The 24127-nt window shown below is 39.1% G+C and overlaps 1 protein-coding gene across 2 annotated transcripts in view; it reads left to right on the forward strand.

The window, feature by feature from the left end:
* The first annotated feature begins 176 nt into the window (after nt 1–176).
* Nucleotides 177–24127, forward strand: part of LOC119782812 (lissencephaly-1 homolog) — a 37727-nt gene continuing 13776 nt past the window's right edge. The window contains exons 1-3 of one of the 2 annotated variants that reach the window (XM_038283974.1): nt 177–369; nt 5997–6324; nt 21314–21398. In XM_038283974.1, the coding sequence (XP_038139902.1) occupies nt 6293–6324; nt 21314–21398 (117 nt within the window). In that variant the 5' untranslated portion in view covers nt 177–369; nt 5997–6292. Of the gene's footprint in view, nt 370–394; nt 514–5996; nt 6325–21313; nt 21399–24127 lie in introns of those variants that run through there. The other variant, XM_038283975.1, reaches the window with a different exon arrangement.

Below are 24127 nucleotides of genomic sequence, written 5' to 3' on the forward strand. Positions count from 1 at the left end.
AACTATATTTCGTGTTTATTTTTTAACAAATTAACCTTCTTATCCGGTATTTTATTTTTTAACAGCAATTAAGGGGTTAATTCCACATATATAAAAATAAGTAAACAGATTTTGTGTTGTCAAGGGCGTGCGCGCTCCCGTCGCTCAGTGAACGCGGCTTGCCTGCGCGCTCCTTTGCCAAGGCGACTGCAGTAGCTCCGAAAAAAAAAAAAAAGAAAAACAAGCGAGCAGAAGCAGAGGAGACAAGACGGTCCACAGTTTACCTCCACATCACAAGATCACGTTTTTGGATCAGGAAACCTCGCGCTCTGTCGGGTTGTATTAACGTCGGAGACGGTTGAGGATATAAATTAAGAGGGGTACAAAAGGGTGAGTGTTATTTCTCGTCCATAGCGGCGGCCACAGTTGAAGGAATGTGGCGTTAGGTGGGGAAAATGACGATGTGGCTGTAATTGTTGCACCTCCTTTTTATTCCTCAAAATGGCGGACGGGCCGCTTTGACTGGAGCAGCAGGTACCCTGTCAGTCGGACTTTAGTCCCGTTTTTTAGACAAACACTCGGTTTTCTGTTAAATGTTTGAAAGTGTTTCTTGTTATGCGTCTATATTAAAGCTAACCGAGCTCGTAGGCCCGTTGCTTTAGTCTCTGGGAGGCAGAGTCACTGCGGCGGCTAACTTTGTGCCGGGAGGCTAACTTTAATGTTGGTAACTTTGGCTAAGCTATCAGCTGGCAATTAATTCCGGTTACAAAAAATAAACAAACAAAAAATAAGAAACAACATAAAATGTTACCGTTTTTAAATAGATATATTTATAGATTAAAACCGCATGGTCGCGGTTAGTAAGCAGTTTTCTGTCGTGTCCCACTGTATAAACTAATTGTTTTAACGTTGGGGAGTGCTGCATGTTCCCACGGCTGTTGTAGCACCGTGTTTGCTGCTGTAAAGGGCGTGTATTGACATTCCACTGATCCCTCAGGTGGAGATGTGACCGTAATGAAACATCAGTCTTGACCAGTCACCCTGACATTACCCCCTGGGTGCTTTTCCTTAGCAGATGGTGGCTGTCAGACTGCCTGATGACGCTGAGCTAAAAAGCACCAGATTTCTTCGGGTCCCTTTTGAGAAAATCAGGGTGGAGCACATTGGTTTCTAGGGATACTCTGCACCGTGTGTCTGCCTGTTTTATATTTTATTATTTTCTATCTAGGTGTGCATTCAATATTTTGCCACTACCATAAGGAGCTCAGATGGTCGTCAAATTTGGACTGGATTTTTGCTTTTGGAAATGTGAAAATTTTATCAGTGCTCTGCGCTTTATACTCTCCTCCACGTGATTATTTAGCAGTTAATTTGTGGGAGCTATAGGGCTTGTAAGGACATCGATTTTGTAAAGCAGCATCAGAAATAAACACAGATCTTTGCTCCTCTTTCAGGTAAGAGGATTTGTTTCTTAGGGTTTAGTTGATATGAGATGGCTCAAACAGAAATATGGGCAGCTTGATTATGATCTGCCAAATGCTTTGTCTGCAGGAATGTCATATGCAACTTTAGATTGGCATTATTTTACTGTAAAATACATACAATATAAAACTTTACTTCCCCATCCATCCATCTGTATGTGTGCTGTCAAATTAGACATAAAACGATTTGAACTGTTTTGAAATGTAATATTTTGAAAATAAAGATGTCAAATAACTAATGGTCTTTGGTTTATATGGTATTACATTGAAGCTATTACAAAATCCCAGTTTTTACATCAAAGCATAAGTCTTTGCACTATTTGTTATTAATCTTATAAAATGCTCTTATAGAACAAGCTGTTGGTTGATTGGTGATACTAGTCTCAGATATGACAGCTGTCTTCATGTATGTCCGACTGTACACCATCACCCTGTTGCTTTGTTCGATTAGATAAGGATGGATCAAATGTATGTAGCTCTCGGGTTTCTTCTTAATTTTAAAAGTTTCCCCTGACTCTCTCCCAGCCATTCAAATTTACAGACCAACCTAAGTGTGATGACTGTAAATACATCATCAACAGGTTTCCCAACTGTATAGATATTAAACATTAGAAGTATGACAACTTGGGTAGCTGTAGCGGTATACTCTCAACAAATTTCTGAAACTGTGCTATTTTAGCAAAATATGTTTTATTTTTTGAAGATTGTAGAACATAACAATCTTGTGCTGAAGAGTCTTTGAACACTTGGTTTGTCATCTTAAAATACTTTTGATAAGCTGTGTTTTCACTGATATTTTTGTCAGGATTATGGCGAAGTCTTTGTACAAAGAAAGTGATTATTTGCTGTCTTGTTGCCAGGATAGAGTGTAAGTCAACCTCAAATGACTGTTTTGAAACGCTGCAGGAACATGCCATTAGTCTTAACTCGACGGCTAATGGCTTTGACAGGCTTGTTGACACTTGTCAGAGAAACTGTTTTTAGGTCTAACAGTCTAATGAGATTGTGCTCGGAAAATTATAAGGTTTTATTTGATGACTTCTCCGTTTGGGTTTAAGGCTAACTTTGAGTACTATATTTAGAAACCCCTCTATTCTTGATTCAGTAATGCTAGGAGTTTGTTGCTATAAATTTAATGATTCAGAAATATTTAGTTATGCCAGAGATGGATAAACATGTTGCCTTTTAGCTGCAGTTATGGACATTAAATAAGCTGTTGTTTCTTAGGGAGATTTCTAGACCTAATGGATGATAAAGTTGCAGAAGTTTAATGTTTAATGGACTATTTGCCATATATAATTAATTCAAGATAGACTTTTATTTATTTTTCCAACACCTGTATAATAGGCTCATGTTGTGTCATAATAATACGGTAGCTGAATAGTTGGAAAGTGTCAGCAGCATGATTTAAATCTAAAAACACCGTATTAACAAAATAATTTTCATCTTTGCTTGATAACTATTTGAATTTAAGATATATCCTTTCCTAATCCATGCGGTTCAACATGGTGTTGTCCGCCATTTGCAGTTATAACAACTTAGAGGCTGTCCACAAGGCTTAGGAGCATGTTTTTGGATATTCTTTTACCATTCTTAGAGAAGCACATTTATAAGGTCAGAAACTGATGTTAGATGCTCTAATTCGTCCCAAAGATGTTCTGTTGGCTTGAGTCCAGCTCATCCACAACAAGCTCTCTCATCTTTGTCTTTAAGGACCCTGCTTTGTGCAGGTGTGCACAGTGATGTTAAAAGATGAAGAGGTCAGAACATTACAGCATGTGGAGGACAGAAATTTGCAAAAAATCTTTTGGTATGCTAATGATTTTAGAGTTCCTTCTCAATTCAAAAATACTTATTCACCCCAAAGGTAAATAAAATGTTCCGGCAACTCATAGGGTTTTTGTTTTTTTTTTCTTGTTCCTTTTTTCCTGGCTTTTTGTAGGTGTTGATAGCTCTTGGCAGGAAGGTTCTTTACTTTATGAAGGATTCTTCTTTGTGAAATCATATCCAGTGGTTCCAGATAACCTCAATTAAAGGACCAGGTCCAGCTACTAACAGTGAACAAAACCAGCAGCCCCCAGACATTAACGCTTGGCAAAGTACAGCCATACAAGTACTACCAGTATTCTCTTGGAAACCCTAAAACCCATTTTTCCATCACATTACCAGATGGAGAACAGCTAATGGCTGCTCCAAAAAATGGCCACACCTTCACTGAAGTGACATTGGCTAATACACCTTGCATGCCTAATTTGAATGCAGTCTTGGAATGATATGAAATGAAACAGTTCTTTAATGTTTGGAGAAAAAAAAAACTCTAGTTGTATTTTCAGTATATCTGTAGTTTTGGTTCTTGTGGCGGCTTTGTTGGTTAGAACAGGTATGGACTGTTCTCATCAGATAAGTCAGCCGCAGAGAATGAGGGTCTGCCAGATTCCTGCTGTTTTAGCTGCTCGTTTTTAGACTGAGGATGACATAGTAGCAGCAGGAGAAAGAATGTGAGTCAGAGGTGACATCGGGGTCGTAACTGTCAGCCTTGCAGCGCTATGTGTTTGTGATAAGATGTTAGGAGGCAGTTTTTCTCAGGCAGCTAGTTTGACTCCAGGCTTGGTTGTCTTTTCTGCTGTCTTTAGGGGCGTGGTCTTTGTTCCCCAGACATGAAAGCATTTGTTGTTTAAAAAAACAATACACAATAAAGTAACTCTTTTCTGATATTTTGCCTACAGCAAAAGGCATTTTTATTTTACAATTTAATAATCTACACTTTGACCAATTACTTGTTTAGTTTGGATATAGAAATCATCTGTAATAGTGACACATTTAAATTAAATGTGATGTGGAAATTTTACTTTTGTTGTGAACATTTCTTCATAATTTTTTTTGACACTTTTTCCTCTCATATCACTTTTTTTTTTTTTTACTTGTTTGCATTCAGTTCTATAATTCACTTCTGAAGTCTATAACTTGAGCAGATCATATGTTGTTTTTTCAGGTTTTGACTTAGTAAAAAGAGAACTTTTGCACAGATAATGGGAGCAGGGTGTTGCCTATCACATTTATTTTATCCCTCGCTCTAAAGAAACAGAGGGCAGTTTCCCACCATTTAAACCAGAGCTTTAACAACAGATAACCTCCAGGGATGGATCAGCAAATTGCATCTTACTAAAGCAGCATCATCCCTGTGAAAGATTCTCATTGTTTGGTTCCCGCTGCTACAAAAAAATCAATAGAAGAAGATTCATTTGGGTTATTAACCATCAATGGACAGATTTACTGCTCTGTCTCTGCAGCTCAGGCTTGTCTCCCTGAAAACTCAATACTTGTCCAAAGCCAATTAGCTTAATGTCATTGTAAAAAAAACATTTTAAATTTTAGAGCAACAGCTAATGGCACTTATCACAATTATCCATGAGAACATCAGTGATGGTTGCTTGGAATGTATTGCAATACTGTATTCTCTTTATTTCTGCTCATTCACTGCTGTTATATTTAACCAGCTTCCAGAAAACCCATTTGGACAGCTGTTAGGAGGGCAACTGTTATACCAGGCTTTTTTTTTTTTTTGTAGGTGGCCTTATTGTGTATATTTGACAAACAAATGTTTTTTTGTCATTAGTTCATCCAGATGTTTGACCCAACATCTTCCAGTTTGGAATGTCGGCAGGATTTCCTGGATAGACACATACTCCATATCTACAGGCTTTTAATAAGTCAGCCTTCATTACTGATAATAAAAGTTTTATGAATTTCTTTTTGGACTTTAAAGTGTACAGTTGTACATCTGGACATTGTCCTCAGCTGGAATCTGACATCTCAAAGCATTTTTTTTCCTACATGGTGATTTGAATGTTCTCTAGGTTGTCCTCGTATGCATGTGTGTGCTTGCATTGTTGTTAGCTGCAGGTGTTTCTTCCAGATCTCATTAATATTTTCATTGTTACCTTTATGGTGTATTTAAAACATATATCCAGATAGTTCAAACAGGTCAACTTAAATCCTGCTAACTGTCTAACTGACTGGGCACTATTGAAATGACCACAAATGGTAGAGGGTATTGCTTACAATGAGGATGTTGCACCAAATTTGACAAAGTCCTTTTGTCACCCAGTCAGGCGGCTGTTCTGATTATGTGATATTGGGATTTTTAAGGTCAGGAGATTTAGCCAACAGCATAAGTGTTACTGTATCCTCTATACCTCTGTACTGGTTTTTGCTCTTTTTTACTGAAGCTAACCTGTGGTGACAAGTATATCTCTTTAAAAAAATGTAGGTCACTGCTGGTATGTATTTGGAGAGAGGCTGTGGTTGTAAGAGAAGGATGCTGGCAGGGCAAGTTAGGAGGGTAGATAAGAAGAGGCACCGACTGTTGATTTGTTTTATAAATCCTCTGAATTTTTTGTTTTTTATTTTTTGTTTTATGGTGCCCACCTCTGACATCAACTTTGGACCTAAAACATGATTGTTCCTCATACACTTCATGTTTTTTTTTTTTTCATGCATATCTAATGCTGATTTTTCATTCCCTGTTCTCTCCAGATGCGGCAAATTTGAGTGGTGACGGATCTCCACACACTCCACTTTTCTCATCTCTGGAGAAATTCAAGTTGGAGGGGGGGGAGCAGAGTCCTGCATTCCCCTCCTCATAATCTGAGTCTCTTTGGGAAAGAATCAACGGCCTATACCTGGATAAAGCGGTCCATCCTCTGTCATAACACCTGGCTCAGCACAGCTCATCTTTCGCCCGAGGATCCCAAAGTCTGCAGGATACTCACTTTTGACCTGCTGGTCCCCCACCAGGCCCCGTCCTAACTCCCTCCCCCTTCCCCGCCACCATGGTGCTGTCACAACGGCAACGAGACGAACTGTAAGTTATTGTGCCTTTACTGGGATATAGCTGACACTATCTTAGATGGAAACCACAGTGTTTGCCTCTCATAATGGCTCATAAATTGTCACCCCTGATAAGCGCTCACAGACCCATGTTTTCGGTAGAGATAGATCGATACATCGGCCAGCATGTATCAGCAGTCTTTTTTCATGCATCGGTATCAATAGAAGAACGAAATTATCTGTTTTTGGTCTTTATTTCTTGAAGATTAAACACAGCTAATATGAATCTGTTCTATTCTGAACATTTTTGCTAGCATGCTATAAGCCCACCTCCTTAAACTTGTCTAATCAAATCTGCAGTTGCTTCTGATTTGAACCTTCTGTTTTTCTTAACACAAGCGCTTATGGTAATCTTTTTAGACACATTTGTATGTACAAAGAAAACATTCAGCAGAATATTAACTTATTGTTAGCTCTTAAACTCTATGAACAGTTGATATTATTTATTCAAAGGACAAACTATTCTTTGTTAGGTAAGGTGATTTATTGATTAAGGATTCAGTTTATTTTAGGACATGGGAAATAAGTTTATTTACCTCTTGTGAAGGAATCAATGGGTGGTTGATGTTTCCGGAGCTATCCTGAGGCCAGAAACTAAAAGCTATGGATCCCTCACTGTCGCCAAGTAACGTGGGGTTTACTGTTGACATCTTACTGATACAACCCGAGTTGCTCAAAGTCCAGTGCTGCACCACTGTGTTGTAACAAAGGGGGAAGCAGTGGACAGAAAATTAAAAAAGGATTTTTGCTTTTAGTGCTGTTAATTTTGGCGTTCTATACACTCAGCCATCCTTTAGAAAAATGTATAAATTAAAGAAGCCTAACCTGGAATTTGATGATACGGTCCCTCTGAAGTTTACTTTAAATTCTTGTTTAATCATTTTAAGGAGAAAAATAAACTAAATACTTCAGATATACTTAAAATTCACTTTCAAACACCCCTTTTTATAAGGCTTTACACAAGAATATTACATGTTTGTGTTCAAGTGGATGTAAGGTTATCAACATCAGCAGTTTGCCCTTGTTCATTTACCTTTGTTTCCTGGTCTCTTAAACAGAAGCTACAAAGTAGCAACTCTTAATGCCTTCCTGCAGGTTTCCTGATTGTTGGAATTGTGATTTTTGGTGTTAATACAGACAGGAGTGACCATAGCAAGGCAGGCCATCAACAGACAAAGACAACTTTGTTGTTTTATGAAATTTCATTTATTTATGTTTAACTTTAGTTATTTTAATCAATTTATTTCTTCTATTCATAGCACTAAGAGGCTATCGATGTGAGTTGCTGTTTAAAAATTATTTAGTTACACGATTATTTTTAAAATAACTTTTATCATTATTACTACCAACTCTAAGGCCAAGTAGAACTGACAGCAGAACACCCGCTCTGCTCTTTTAAGTGAAGAGGAAACACTAGTTTGCATGTCTTCATATTTAATATCAACTTTTGCACGTACAATTAATTTAGTGTTGTTTATTTAGAAACCATTTAAGGTCATGCCCTAAGTCATGTAGGGAACTATGTACCTTATTTATTTATTATATCATATTTGCTTATCTTTTGTGTACAACTACATTCTTCCATTGGTCTATCAATTTGCTAATTGTAATAATACATTTACTACTGGGAGACGTATAAAGAATCATTCTCTCCATACAACAAACATGGTTCTGGCACATACCAATTAAACCTAACAGTGCCACTAAGGATCTGTTCAATGCAAATGTACATGGCATCAGCCCTGTACATCTCATCTTCCTGATAATTTTCTGATTCAGTAATTAACTACAGCAGCAGGGTATCAACAGAACTTTTTTGTTATCAACATAACAGAGCTTGGAATCCTGAGGTGCTGAGTTTGAGCCCCACCCCCACATACTGCCACTCTGGGTCCCTGAGCAAAGACCCTTAAACCCACACTACTCCCCGGGCACCACACAATGTCAGCTCACTGCTCCCCAAGGGGATGGGTTAAATGCAGAGAGTTTATTTCATTTCTCTGTACTATTGACAGTGTAATGGCAATAAAAAGCTGGGATAAAAATAAAAAGCTGGAAAAATGCGGTACTGGAAGCAAACTGACAGAATATTGTTTATGGGCTGTCTGTCTTTCAAACTTAGGACAGCTACCATTAGCTTATGGAATCTGGAACAGTCAATTTTGGGTAAAACTGAAGGTTAATTATTTCATGCTTAGCATGTGGCGCCCCTAAGTATTTCCTTTTTTCTTGTCCATCTACCAGATAGGACAAGTCTTTCCAAACAATGCTTTTTTTCTTGCACATAAAATGGTTATCGTATTTTCACGACCATAAGGCGCACCGTACTAAAAGGCGCAGTCCCAGTTATGTGTCCCATTTCTGTATTTAACACACACATAAGGCGCACCGGACTATAGGGCGCGTTTTTTATATACAGGTACATGTCCTCTACTACCTTTAAATACCTCTACTGCATATTTAAAAATACAGCGGGCCCAAAACTGAGTATGATTGTGCTTTATTCATGTATTTATTACAAAGTATTAATCAAACTTGGGAGCTGGCCATGAGACAGACACATCGCAGATGACACAGCGCTGTGATCACTCCTAAATTAACTTAAAATCCTGAAACCTGCCGACGGAATATGTTCGCTTTTATTACCGGTATCCTGGTGCCTGCAGCTGAAATTATTTAGATGAAAAACACCTGCCAGCCACTGCATGAACCCGGAGGCTACCCAGCCTAGAGGCTGCTGATGAAGGGATTTCTGCTGTCGGTGCACCGCTGGTATGTGGGGGTCTGAGCGCCTCCGACAGAAATAGATAATCTGGATGAACTGACTGCAATTATTAAGTTTTCAGGTGGACTTTCTCACTTAAAAACATATTAAAACTACTTTATTCCCACTGATCACAGCAAATATAGCTGCAAGATTTAGATTATTTAGATGAAAAAACACCTGCCAGCCACCGCGGTGAAGAGGAGGAGACCCGCCCAGAGGCTGCTGTTGAATTAAGTTTTCAGGTAGAAAAATAGAGCGGGAGCAAAACTGAGTATGATTGTGCTTTATTCATGTATTTATTACAAAGTATTAATCGAACCCATCAAAGTCATCATCCTCTGTTTCTGAATTAAACAGCTGCGCAAAATCAGACATGCCAGTTTCCCCTTCTTCGCTGTCAGTCACTTTCCGTGCAGCGCGGCTCCTCAGAAATAGCTAATGCCGGCTTTTGCAAAAGCTTGAACAACAGAGCCAGCAGACACGTTAGTCCAAGCATCTACAATCCATCCTCAAACGGTGGCGTAACTTGCCCGGCGCTGCCTTCCACTTATCCTGAAACTGTGGTCTCAGTCTGTCACCCATCGCTCCCACGCCGCTCGCAGCCTTACTTTGAACGGCCGGTTCACACCGATGTCGAGCGGTTGAAGTTCCTTTGTCAGACCCCCGAGATAACGGCGAGCACGGCGTTTATTTTTTTTCACCATGTTTTTCACATCGGCTGTGAGATGGGCACGCAGCGATGGTGATGCGTGGAAAAAAACACCTGTTCTCCTCACATACCTGCCTCAGCCAAGCTTTAATCATCTCCTCATCCATCCAGCCCTTTCCATTTGCCTTAATATGTCATCAGAGCGATGTGTCGTCTCACAGCCAGCTCCCAGATCAGCTTCTCTGATTCGTTGATGCGGCGCTTCCAGCAGCAAAACTTAAATTTTTCCATCTCGAGCAGCAGCAGCGCGTTGGCGGCACGCTCCCGAAGCGCTGCGCCTGCTGCTCAAAACGCGCTGCGGGATCTTTTGCTGCACCTGTACGCTCGTCAACCGTTGACTTTGCATGTAAACTCGCTGCTTCTGCTGCACCTGCTGCGTCCGGTTCACAGCGAGCACAGCATTCATTTGTTTCACCATGTTTTTCACATCAGCTGTGAGATGGGCACGCATGGAGTCAGATTAACAGCGATGGTGTGGTGATGAGTGGAAAAAAAAAACACCTGGTCTCCTTACATTCAGCCACTCTTTCATCATCTCCTCAATGAGGTGGTCTCAAAAGTCGCACTTGCAACACACATAGGGCGCACCGCACCAAAGGGCGCACCGCACATTTTGAGGGGAAAAAAAGACGTTTATGTGCGCCTTATAGTCGTGAAAATACGGTACGTTGTTTGTCTTAAGCCTACTAAACTAGCCCCACCCCTCCAGCGGCCAAAATCATTTTTGCCTGCGAGTTTGGTCTAGCCTCGATCAATGCCCCAGGCCCTAGACCTGGCTGGCCAATCACAACACAGAGATGTTTTGAATTTATTGATGCAAAGCAGGCGGTGTTTTGAGGGCGTGGCGACAAATCTGCATGACGCTGGAGAAAGAACAACAAGGAAGATGGCAACAACTATTGAACAGTTCTCGTTTTTAAGAAGGACATATTCCCTTTTACCGACAGGCTGTTTGTTTACACTCCCCTGCTAACTTTCTGCCGTGCTTCCTACGTCAGTTGCGCTCATTGGTCAGAGCGTTGGCCAATAGGCACAGACATGGTTTGAAAGACGACGGGTTGTTCTCATCAACAATCTTCGGATCAGGGCCAGACTAAGTTACACATTTAATCTCACATTTGGTCTGGTTTATCAGGCTAGTTTGTCATGGCTTTATCCGACATGTTTTTAAACCTTTCATCTTCCAGTATAAATATGGTCTGCTGAAGCCGCAGGGAGCAGAAGGAATCAGCCATTATTGAGGTCGTGCAGACGTTTGTGAATTGGTCATTCTGTATTTTGAATAAATCATTTCAGGGATTCAATTATTTTAACAACCCTACATGGGATATAGTAGGAATTAATCTGAAATTGAGAGGAGTAGAAGGCTTTATTTTATTTTGTTGTTTTGTGTTTCACTCTATCAAAGAAAAATGCTCAAACGTTCACATGACGAGGCACTTCACATTCCTGACAATGTTTCAGTGTTTCTGGGGGCCGTTGCCTTGCAAGTGTCTGTTGGTATGGAGGCGTCTATTGGAATGCTAATCTTTGCTATTCAGAGGAAGCAATGAGGATCCCACCATCACCGGCATCCAATGCACCCCCCTCTAAACCCGTTCTACGTCTGCACACTTCTTTGGTGCTACAGTTCACAGGAAGCAGTTGTTGGCCCACTTGAGTCGCATTCAAATAGCTGTTGCATTCCTCCGGCCGGAGATGTCACTGCTCTCAGTTGGAGCTTTCATTGATTTGGCCATAAAACAATTGTGGGGTTGAAATTTTGTAACCGCCTCCAGTGAATCGGACAGTAACTGTCAGACCTTGTTCCCAAGCATTCAGCTGTTAATTTTTCATTTTGTATCCAGTTTATTTGTTTCTTATACAGATGCTGGGCCAGTTTTAGCATCCACTTAGTATATTTATTGCTGTATACTTAAAATCCAGCTCCTGTAGAGCTGAATGCAAACAAGAAATCAATATGTTTTCTTAATCCTCTTTGTTTTGTTTCTAGATTGCTTTTTTTTTTTTTTTTTTTTTTTTTAATGCTTGGAGTTTAGATACGGCACATCTTAAAAGGATAATCTCTGTCCCCTAAACCAATGTGATGAGTGTCAGCACCACAGTCAGCTGCTATGTTTGAGCAGCATCTTCCTTTTTCCAATGAAAGCGCATTTGTGTTTCTTTGTATGGTCAAGGGACTCATCCCTGGCAGCATTTTGTTTCAAAAAGATGCATAATACAAAATATTTGCTCTGCCAAACTACTGGGGGCAGTAGTTTTTATTATTTTTTATAAAGCTTTACAAAGAAAATCCATTTACCCTCCTCAAGTTCTCACTCAACAAGATACCTTGTGTGATTTCATTTCTTAATCTTTCTCCTGCTGTGCATGTAGTACCATATTTGTTTTTAAATTTAGATAAACAATCTCCGTCTGGACCGTGGAACAAATTTGTAGCTTAAACTCCAAGCTGTATAATAAGGTTATACCAGTAGCTCAAATATTTGCACCCCTTAGAGGATGTTTGAATTATTAACATCAAAAATAATGGACACACCAATGTATGGAATGTAATGAGGACAAAAATAATATAGTGGAAGCTGCATATATTCAATCAAGATGAGAATCTAAGAAAAAAAACAATTGACTTTCAATGAGTGCTAAACGCCACAACCGTCCGACACAATTTTCTGTCGGATTGGACACAAAATCAGATTCAGTGTGCTCTGGCCTTCAGACTGCCTCAAAATCAGATCTGCCTCATTAATTAACTCTTGCAGATGCACTCAGGGTTGTGTTCAGCAACACACCCATTCGCTTTGAAAAAAAAACGGTCGGCTCTCTCCAGCTAATAGTAGCATACTGTTTGACCTTTTAATGGGCACTGTTTATAGGAGAGTAGATTGAGAAACCTTAGATACCAGACTTAATTTTGAGTGAAGGCTTAAAAATTCAGTGAGACATGGGGTTACCATCAGAAGTATTTTTGCAAGGTGGAGAAGATGTTGCAAACATTGGTGTGAAATGTGTTTGCTTATTTTTAAGAGAATTATTATTGTTTACAATAATCTTTTTTTTGTATCAGTTTGTATTGAATAAGAGACCAGATGTTTGATTTAAAATCAAATTGTATTATTTTTGTCAAAATTATTTCATACTGAAACAATGACCTACATCACACATCAGGCCTGTTGATGTTTTGCAAAATAATATATTACTTTATATTAGATATAAAGTGAATAAAAAAGACTTAGAAGTTTAACAATTTATGTTAGAACTAGTTTTATTCTGACCTGAAATAACATTGTTTTTCGAACCAACAGTCCAGAGTTGTAGCTAACGCTCAGAGATGGATTTAAATGTACCATAAAGACCTTGTTTCTTCTAATGCTAACAGATATTTCTATTTCGATTATCCATTATGACTAAGTCGGGTATGAATATTTTTTTGCATATTACAATATAAGAAGTTCGTTATAATGGCTAGCTGTGAGTTACAGAACATGTTTCCTTTGATTTTTGTGTTTGTTTCATGCTTTAATACCTTTTTCCAGTTTGTACCAATTGTTTCTCTGTTCTATCTATCCGAGGGAAAACTTGAATTCCGCGGTACTTCATCTCGCTGCATACTGTGGCTTTAAACTGTAGGAAGAGTACAGCAGAAAACAGTAGCAGATAAGTTGATTCTGTACTGCCTGGCTCTTTATGCTTGATGTGTCTGCCTGGACAATTTACGTCATCGTTGTGTGGACAAGATTTCTGCACTGTGCACCTAGGAAAATTAGTAACTACACAAACAGATCTGCAACAGCTCCAAACAAGCAAGGGGTTCCTGTTGGTGAATGTCATGCTAAGAATATGACGAATGGGTAAACAAAAGAAGGAATTAATAAGTCCTTGTCTTTTTGCTTTAAGTTTAGAGTAAACATAGACCTTAGATATTGAGTAGTCCAGCCAGCTACTAGGAAAAACAACCAAACTAATTTCTATCCAGAGCTGTATGATTTTAACCTTTACCTTCCGTCCTTTTTTTTTTTTTTTTTTTAATCTTTGACCAAAACTGCGATCACAGCTTTATTTAGGTTTTACCGTTTCCCTTTCCCCAAGCATGTTAAGGCCCTCATCTCAACAGTCCATTATCATGGAACTGCTTGCATGTTGCATCTGCAGGCTACCTGCAGCAATTTATTCCATTCTTTGTAGGCTAACCCACTCTACCCACATTACCACCACCTGAAGGGATGGACTGAGAAAATTTGTGTCTTTTTCTTGCTAAAAGTGTCTCTATTATTTGGTGACCCCATTTTTTTAAGATTGTAATAATTGTTGGCCTCTATAGAATAGCAGTTCCCCTTATGTTTTCTCTTGAAAGTATGTTTAAAAGTAAAAGTCCTTTATAGAGAAACTATCCCTTCCTTGTGGTCATCTTCATCAGAGCTTCTCTTATGACATAAGTCAAACAAATATGATGAAGGCCTTTATGGCCAGACCCTGACTGTCCTCAGGAGACGTGTGTCTTTTCGTAGTCATTATCGCTGTAGGACGCTCCAGGCAGAATTGAAATCGGTAACAGGTGTATCCTGGATCTTTTTTTTTTTTTTAAATAACTGTGCTGTTAAGCAACCCTTTTTATAAGATTTCTGTCCTTCTTTTGTAACGTTTTCTTTGAAGACATCAGCTGTTTAGTAGATGCCTAAATTAGCTCTCTTTCAGTCTGCTTTCCTTCATGCTTCATCTAACCAACTGAAAGTCCCTGTTGTTGCTTTTACCACAGGGTTTTTCAGAGTCAGTATACCGATTGACTTAAATAAAATTAATAATAAAACATTCCTGAACCATCAAAGTGTTTTGGATAGTTGAGGTGAAGCTGGATTTTCCAGCTTCGTGTTCATTCAATCCTGAAATAAGTTGAACACCTCCCATCTGAAATTTGTCTGGTTGATTTCAGTGCAAAATGTTTCATGTTTTACTAGGTTTTGAATAGAAGAAACCCATTTAGGTAGATGGTTTAAAGAATGACTGATTTACCGTTTTTAAATTTTTCACTACAAATTCTCTGATTCTGAGTGAGGATAAACCTTAGTCGATTTATAGGTTTCACTTCAAATGGTTTGTTTCCTTATTTGATGATCAGTAAAATCAATATTTGAGTACCTTGAATATTGAAAAGCATGTAAGCCTGAAAGGTAAAAATAAAGCTTGTCCTTTATCAGTCCAAATTGATTAACTTTGCATTTGTTCAAACATGTTTAATTCAGTGGTGAACGTGGCTTAGATTTGGTTTTTAAACAAACCAGCCTCTCAACCGCATGCTATCGTTAGCTACCACAGACTTGACCCTAAAGATACTACAGATTAAAATCAGTCTTTTTTTTTTCTGTATAAGCCTGTCTATTTTAAAGAACTGCCTTTTTATTTGTAATGCAGCTTTGCAGCAAAGCCTGGTCAATATTGTCCAGAGATGAACTGTTTATGCAGTCCATCTTAAACTTACTGTTCATATCATCTGAATCTTTCAGACATTGTTGAAGGTTTGTGTGGTTTAGTCTAGCATTTTATGATGCTATTTACGAAGAGTAACTAGACTTGAGCTACAACCTTTTTTTAATGTTATTGACACTCTGAACAAAATGTAAGGAACACATGTGCAAAAGCAATTTTTACGCTCACTTCAGGTTGGTTTTAGCTTTTTGAGTACCGTATTTTCACAACCATAAGGCGCACCGTACTAAAAGGCGCAGTCTCAGTTATGTGTGCCATTTCTGTATTTAACACACACATAAGGCGCACCGGACTATAGGGCGCATTTTTTATATACAGGTACATGTCCTCTACTACCTTTAAATAGCTCTACTGCGAATTTAAAAATACAGCGGGGGCAAAACTGAGTATGACTGTGCTTTATTCATGTATTTATTACAAAGTGTTAATCAAACCTGGGAGCTGGCCGTGAGACAGACACATCGCTGATGAAAGAGCACTGTGATCGCTCCTAAATTAACTTAAAATCCTGAAACCTGCCAACGGAATATGTTCGCTTTTATTGCCGGTATCCTGGTGCCTGCAGTTTAAATTATTTAGATGAAAAACACCTGCCAGCCGCCGCGGTGAACCCGGCCCAGAGGCTGCTGTTGAAGGGATTTCTACTGTCGTTGTACCGCTGGTATGTCGGGGTCTGTGCGCCTCCGACAGAAATAGATAATCTGGATGAACTGACTGCAATTATTAAGTTTTCAGGTGGACGTTCTCACTTAAAAACATATTAAAACTACTTTATTCCCACTGATCACAGCAAATATAGCTGCAAGATTTAGATTATTTAGATGAAAAAACACCTGCCAGCCGCCGCGGTGAAACCGGAGGAGACCCGGCCCAGAGGCTGCTGTTGAATTAAGTTTTCAGGTAGAAAAATAGAGCGGGAGCAAAACTGAGTATGATTGTGCTTTATTCATGTATTTATTACAAAGTATTAATCAAACCCATCAAAGTCATCATCCTCTGTTTCTGAATTTAACAGCTGCGCTAAATCAGAAATGCCAATTGAGCGCCTGCTGCTCAAAACGTGCTGCGGGAGCTTTTGCTGCGCCTATAAGCGCGTCAACCATTGACTTTGCGTGTAAACTCGCTGCTTCTGCTGCACCTGCTGGGTCCGGTTCACACCGATGTCGAGCGGTTGAATAACAGCGAGCACAGCTTAATTTGTTTCACCATGTTTTTCACATCAGCTGTGAGATGGGCACGCATGGAGTCACAGATTAACAGCGATGGGGATGAGTGGAAAAAAAACACCTGGTCTCCTTACATTCAGCCACTCTTTCATCATCTCCTCAATGAGGTGGTCTCAAAAGTCGCAGTTACAACACACATAGGGCGCACCGCACCAAAGGGCGCACCGCACATTTTGAGGGAAAAAAAAGACGTTTAAGTGCGCCTTATAGTCGTGAAAATACGGTTAAAGGATTGATGCGTGAAATGGAAATATTTTTTCCACTCTGAAGTAGTCAACCTTGACCCTACATCACTGATCAGCCGTTTTCGCTCATGGTGCCCTTTGGTGCCTAAAAACACCTTAAATTTAGCAAATACAGAGGAGTGATGCTCCTGCAGATGCTTCTCATCGGGCTATCTTTTTCCTCCAAACTGTTGCTGTCATCTTCTTCCATTAACCAAAGTATTCTCTGATGTTCAGAGCGCAGCTATGTGCACGTCACGCCGCTGTCTGAAAGGGCCAAAGATGAGGAAATTTCGAGGTTCTCCCATTCTACTAGTGAGCCTTATAGGTACTGTGAAACTGGGCCGAGCTACCATTATGAAAAGTGATTTATTAATAAAAAAAAATCTAAAATCATCTAGATTAAACATGTTTTTTTTTTTACACAGATTCTGGTGGAGGTTTATTTTTTTTATATATGGGTCATTTCTGAGATGATGCGATCATATAACAGGAGCTGGAAGGAAGTGATGCTGTTGACTGACTCACCCCGTTTCTCTGAACGATGAGGCCATGCATCTCTCATCTCCGTTCTGATGACCTGCATATGGGTGTAGCTGCCGCAGAGATCACAGCACTTGTAGCCAGATGAGATGGACAGGATTACTGTCCCTTTTAACAGACTGGTCATTGATGAACCATCCCTGTGTTCTTATAGGGGGGGGAAAAAAAGCATTTTTTTTTTTTTTTTTTTACATAATTGAGGGGAATAAAAGCAGTTATTGTTTCCACTGTTTTATCTCTTTTGTGTTTGTCATCTCTGTTCACATCTATTTATCTGATTCTTTTCACTGCTCATCTGTTACTATGGAAACCAGCTAGAAAGCTCGCCTTCCGTTGCCATCAGTAAACCTGTGTCTCTGTTTTCCTGTTTTTATTATGAAAGTCCTGTCTTTTAGAAAAAAACAAAAAAAAAACATTCTTGATAGATGTATCTAAACTCCATTCAGGGTGAACAGTGTGTTTAATGAGTGGTGGGCTCCACCATGTCACTGTCGATGCTTTTCTGCTTTTATTGTGCAATGCTTTTAGCATCATAGGTGGGTGTGCTAACGTATTTGTGCTCTGTTGTTTTGAACATAATGTAGAACATGTAATATTCTCCGACATCTACCTGCCATAAAATGTTAATTAAATGTAATATGAAATTTGTCCTAAATGTTTGCATCAAGGTTGACATGAAGCTGCTGTAAGCTTTTTTTCAGATCTCTATTTTCACCTCCAGAAACAAGACAAAAAACTAAAACAAATAAGCTTTGAGCATCAGTTTCCTTCATGCATTTAAATACTTTTTACCCAAAGCCCTTCTTGTCAGCGGATTTGGTGTCATTTTTTTTTTTTACATGTTTCTTGGAAGCAGGCTGTAGATAACCTCCCGCTAACCTTGAGCTGTAACGAGGCCTGCTCCTGTTGTCATGGGAATTCAGGTAGTAGTAAGAAGAAAGGTTTTTTTTTTTTTTTTTTTATGCTTAACGCTGCCTGGGAGGGCACAGGGGGCACAGGCTGGGCTGACAGATTGTGGTACCCCACCCCCTTCATACTGGCACCTTAAAGCATTGCTTCTCTGACAGCTTGTCTGGTAATTCTGGCATTAATGTTTGCAGGAAACACAGGGGGGAGAATGAAAATGTTGGGTAACCAATGAAAAAAATCAATAATTCTTTGCTACCTTCTGACTCCATTGTCCTTCCATTTGGGAATATATATATATATATATATATATATATATATATATATATATATATATAGGGATGGGACGATTTATGAAAACCGTCAGAATCGTTCGGTTCGCGTGTGTTTCGTTCGGTTCATGCGCTGCTCCTTTTTCTCATAGAGGAAGCGATTACACTCCAGAGCAGAAGGTGGCGGTACTGCGACCAAAGCCAACCGCCAGTAGTAAACAAGAAGAAGAAGAAGAAGCGAAGCAGCTTAGCCGGGTGTAGCAGGGGAAAAAAATCAGTTGTTGTGGAGAATTGTGTCGGACTGGCGAGTGGGAAAGAACTGGAGTTGGAAGACGCGCCAGCAGCACTTTGTCTGCTGTATGGGAGCGCTTTGCATTTAGAGTGACCTACGATGACAGCGGAAAGAAAGTTGTGGACAAAAGTGCAACAGTGTGCAAGCATTGTGCAACACGTTTTGTTTATGCTAACAGCAACATGTCATGCTAACCCCGAAATCCCTCATACTCCGTCAACAACCCCCGCTCCGCCCCGCTGCGCTCCAGACCGGCTGCTCAAAGCAAAGCCTACAGCCCCCGCTGTGGCTTCGTCCGCTCCCCTCTGAGTTCCTTGGAGATGGTAGAGAGCATGTAACCTGACAACAGCCAGATGCATGTGGCTGAGCGAGACATGAGCGAGACATGCATCTGGCTGTTGTCAGGTTAGAGAGCATGCGCCAGATGATTAAATTCAAAGCAGCAAAACATACGGAAATGATCCAGGGTTTCCGCGGATCATTTAAAATATTTACAATCCATTATTTTTGGGGGGATTTTTTCATTAATTTAATAATTTTTTATGGAATTTCGGTGTAACAATCAACATGTATCGAATCGAACCGAAAACCGTGACCAGAAACCGTGAATCGAACCGAATCGTGGATTTTGTGAATCGTTATATATATATATATATTTATTTATTTATTTATTTATTTATTTTTTTAAAGCTGAAAGGCTCGCTTAAAAAAAGAAAATGTGTAGCTTTTGGTCAGAATAAACTATTTCTGTAGTTTTCAAATGGAACTAGCTGTGTTATCCCCTCATCTTGTCCTGCTGATGTGTTCCACCATAGAGCAGTTCATTACAGAGTTTCGTTATAACTTTCCGCTTGTTGCATATTTCATTGTGGTTCCAGTTAAGTATTTCTACAGCTTTTTAGATTTGATCCTGCTGGCAAAACACACCTGAAGGGAGTGAGCTCCAGCCATTAGACCAATTGGATGGGAAATATTTGAATACTGACTTCTATAATTTGTAGAACCTACAAATGTATCAGGAGGATTCTGTAAAAAAAAAAGTAGGTCATACTGCACTGCACCGCTCTAGCGAGAAACAAACCATCAGATGTCTAAATAGTTTATACCTACACCTTTCACTACATTTTATAGACACAGCAGCCATGTTTGAAATTTAACTGACCTCCAGCTTTTTGAAATCTTATATCAGGGGTATTTTTTTCTCATTGAACGTGCCTATGGTTAAACTTGGAAAATCCAGAGGCAAGGAACACCGAGAATATATCATGAGTTTACCATGCAAAGCAAACAGATGACCCACGCCGACAGAGAACTGAGGCAGTCCAGACAGACGCGTATTGTAATGTGCATGGCCCAAATATAGTTTTGTGAGCCGTGCGTATGAAAATAGTCAGTGTTTTTTAAAAGTTGTTTACACATTTTCTTATAACCAGATAGAACAGCAGTGTAAAATGAATAGACTGCAGTCAAGTACTCAAATACTCTGATCAGGACCACTACGCCACACCAGGTCAGAGGCCCAATCACGACCTCCACTTTTCTGGAGATGTAATAAATCAAAAACTGTTTTATGCTATTGCAGAATACTATTTTTTTCTAAAGAACACAAGATGAGATCATAAATAATCCCCTTTCTGCAGCCTCACAAGAAAAAGATTAAATGGGGAGTAAAACCTGACCTGTTGAGACTGTGTGACTTTAGCCTCGTTAATAACTCCTGGTAAATTGAACCGCTGCTGATTCTGCAGTCGTAACCCAGCCCCTGTGTGTGTGCGCGTCAGTTTACTGTGGGTGTCGGTATTGTAGGTGGAAGAGGAAAAAAAATAAAGGAAGAGTGAAGGCAGCTTCCTCTCTCCTGGCTTTCAGCTCTGTCTGCCTATTGTCTGCCATATCTGCCCATCTATCTTCACATTTTTGAATTTGTGGCTCCGCTGTCTGGATCCCCGCCACCTTTTGTTTGTTAGCTTTATGAAAAAGTCGGTGTCTCGAAAGAGCTGCTTTTGTTTGTCTCGAAAAAGCCTGACGAGGAGAAGCACTGCTATATAGTAGCCAGAAGCTTGCAGAGATTGTTTTGTCTGCCAATGATAATTTGTTGGCTTCTTTCTCTGTGTGAGGTTGTCATGGTGAAACAAAGACTCTGGTTTTCATTTCCTATATTTATGAAATACACACAAACACTGTGGGGAATTGTTCATTCAGTTATTCGCCCGCAGCAACAGGAACTCATTACAGAAGTTAGACAGATGTGATCTAAATTTATGGTTAACTGGGTAGAAAAATATCTGAAACTATGGAGAACAGGAGATGGTATCTATATGATGTTATATGCACTGTCGCTTGGCACAGAGAATTTATGCAAGTAGAAGCAATCCGCAATTTGCATCTCGGTCTGACACCTTTGCTGAACATGCTCGTTTTCTGCCTTTGTTTTACAGTTGTGAATACACTCCCATTAACCATGTCATTTCTGGCAGCACTTGAACCACTATCTAGTCTGCTAATCTGGAGAACTAATTATGGTCCCTCTTTGTCTCTTTCAGAAATCGAGCAATAGCCGATTATCTACGATCCAATGGATATGAAGAGGCATATTCCACTTTCAAGAAGGAAGCGGAATTAGATAATGTGAGTAGATTAAATAACGGACACACACGCATCCGCCTGGAAAGCACACCACTTTATACTAGCAGTATGCCTTGATTCCCCATTTTTCCTCATTCTAGTCACATGTTCTGAAGTGCAACCTGGAGCACCTGCACCCAATTAGTGTGCCGTCTGAGGGGGGGTGTACAGTGGGGTTTTAGTTGCAAATCGTGAGAGAAGTTTTTATTCATCAGAAACCTATGGTTGAAGATATAAAAATCATTGAATGAAAAAAAAAAATCCTAGTACTTTTTGAGTAGAGGCAACATCTCAACTAAAGAGATCAATTACTACATAATACCCTGTTTAAATGTTTTATTTTTTGACAGGTTCTTTGGCTTCTATGTGAATAAGATGATTATCATTACAGAAGCAGAATTGTCTCGTTAAAACGGAACACATTTCCATACAGCCTTCCTGTTATTTCCTGAAAGTCTTGCTCTCTCTTACTTTCTTGCAGCCCAATGATAATAAATGGTTTGGTTTTAAGTGGCTTCTTGCCTACTTTTGTCATTCCTCTTATTTTGTCCAAAACACAGTAAGGAAAAATTTGATTGAACATTCTTATATTATTCTGTTGTTTCCTTTTTTTCCTCTCTTGAATTCAAATGATATTTCTAAAAGTATTAAATATGATTGTTATGAAAATAAGCAAACAGTGAAGTTATTCATTAAAAAGACAAAAATCACATTTTATTAAGAGCAAAATGAGAAATTCTAAGTATCCCTTTAAATTTCTAAATGACCCTCAGTGATCTGCTGTTTTTTTTTCTGCATTTAAATGTTAAATTCCCTTTGTCATATATGTATAAGATTGTATAGTTTTTGCAACACATTGCTTTTACACAAAAGGTGGTAGTAAACATTGAAAACAACTTAAATTATGATGTACCCTGTCCGTGATTTGTGAAACTTTTTAGGAATTGCTAATCATTGCCTAAAAATGAGTTCTAATATCTTTTAAATATTCTTTCCATCTTGGTTCAACCACTTATTTTCTGAGGACGATCTTTCACCTTTGCTTTCACGTGACGCCCTGCTGGTTTGTCTTTAGCTGCTTCTCTCCCGGTCATTTTCCACGTGGCAGCTCATTGGAAGCAGCCTGAATAATAGATGAATGGCACAGAGGGGATCATTGCACCCTGTTGGCTGGTAGTGCTCAGCCACACACACGTTGCTAGAGCAAAGTGGGTTCAGTTCCATATTCCTGATAGCTCTTTGTTAGATTTTTAAGTAATCTTTTTGTTTAGTGAGGGTAAACATTTTTCATGCGATTAACTGCTCTTTGCCTTTTAGGCTGCTTATGTTGCAGGTTTAGTTCTAGTGTCTTTAAGTAAATAATATAAGTTATACTGTTTTTTTCTTGATAAAATGAGATGCACACGTACCTGCATGTATAAACACACATGTTCATTATGGTTTGCCAACAGGCTGGCAGACTGCAGAGTCTGGCACTGGTGGTTCAGTGTGCATCTTTGTGTGTTAACATGCAGACAGATGGCAGATTAGATGATTTAAGACTTGTCCAGATGAGGTTCTATGTTCATTTATTGTTTTTTTTTCTCCCCCCCCTTTACATGTTCTGTCCATTCACACTGAGGAATCACCCTTTAGTCATTAGAAAGTGCTGTATACAGAATCCGATGCTGCTTCATGTCATGTGTGCTTTGTTTAGAGCCGAGGCTGTAGCTGTGAAATAGGAGCACAGTGGTAATTTTCCCCCTCACTGACGTTGTCGCTGTCTGTCAGTGTGGGTTTTTGATGTTTTGATAGTTTATAGTGCCCTCAAGCCATAGATGGATGCATATACTCATTCTGGACCTGTTATTTGGCTTTACACAAATATAACCTTTATTTATAATAACGTTTAGTTTTAATTACACAAAGGTGAAAAGGAGATACGATTTAATCGAGGGCTGATCTGAAATCTTCTATCCTTCAGAACTATAATTACCAACATTGAAAATAGTTTTTTTTTTTTTTTTGATTTTTTTTTTTTTTTTAGAAAAAACAGGAAACAGTCTTTCTGCATCCCTATAAAATACGTTGAAATCCTCCAACTTGTTTAGCAGACATATCTGTAAAAAGAAAACTACAGCATATCTTACATTTACTTCCTCAGTCAGAGGGGATCATATGAATTTTTTTCCCCTACAAGATCCATTAGAAATGAGTAATAAAATAAGTAATATTAGCATCAAACCTAATATTTGGGAAGAAAAACCTCTGATTTTACTGTTGGATGTCTTTGGTTGTTCAATATTTCATTCATTTATATTGCAAATGTCTGTAGAGATGCTCTGTTTTTGGTTGGATCAGAGGGACCAGAGGCAACATTACACTGGGTAAAAAAAGGAAGACTCTGTACAGTTAAACAGAATTTAACTGTTATTTAAGAGGAAAAACAGTGATAACCTTAATAATGATGTCAAAATTGCTAGAAAGCTTTTTTTATTCTATGAACAATAACTAGGTATTTACATTAACGGGAGGTTTTAAAATACAGTTTGTTGCAAGATGGTTGGGAATCTTCCAGTTTTAGATTCATGTTCAGTTAGACCTTCTGATAACTGCAGCAGCTGGGAATTTATCCAATGCGAATGCAAACTGAACAAAAGAGATTTGCTGAACAATATTAGGTCAGAGGTGTTCCTGTAATAAAAAAATAAATAAAAATCTAAGTATTTAGAATGGCAGAGCAAGTCAAGTTT

Source organism: Cyprinodon tularosa, unplaced genomic scaffold, assembly GCF_016077235.1.
Source record: "Cyprinodon tularosa strain WSP-4 unplaced genomic scaffold, ASM1607723v1 ctg198, whole genome shotgun sequence".
Classification (NCBI taxonomy): Eukaryota; Metazoa; Chordata; class Actinopteri; order Cyprinodontiformes; family Cyprinodontidae; genus Cyprinodon; species Cyprinodon tularosa.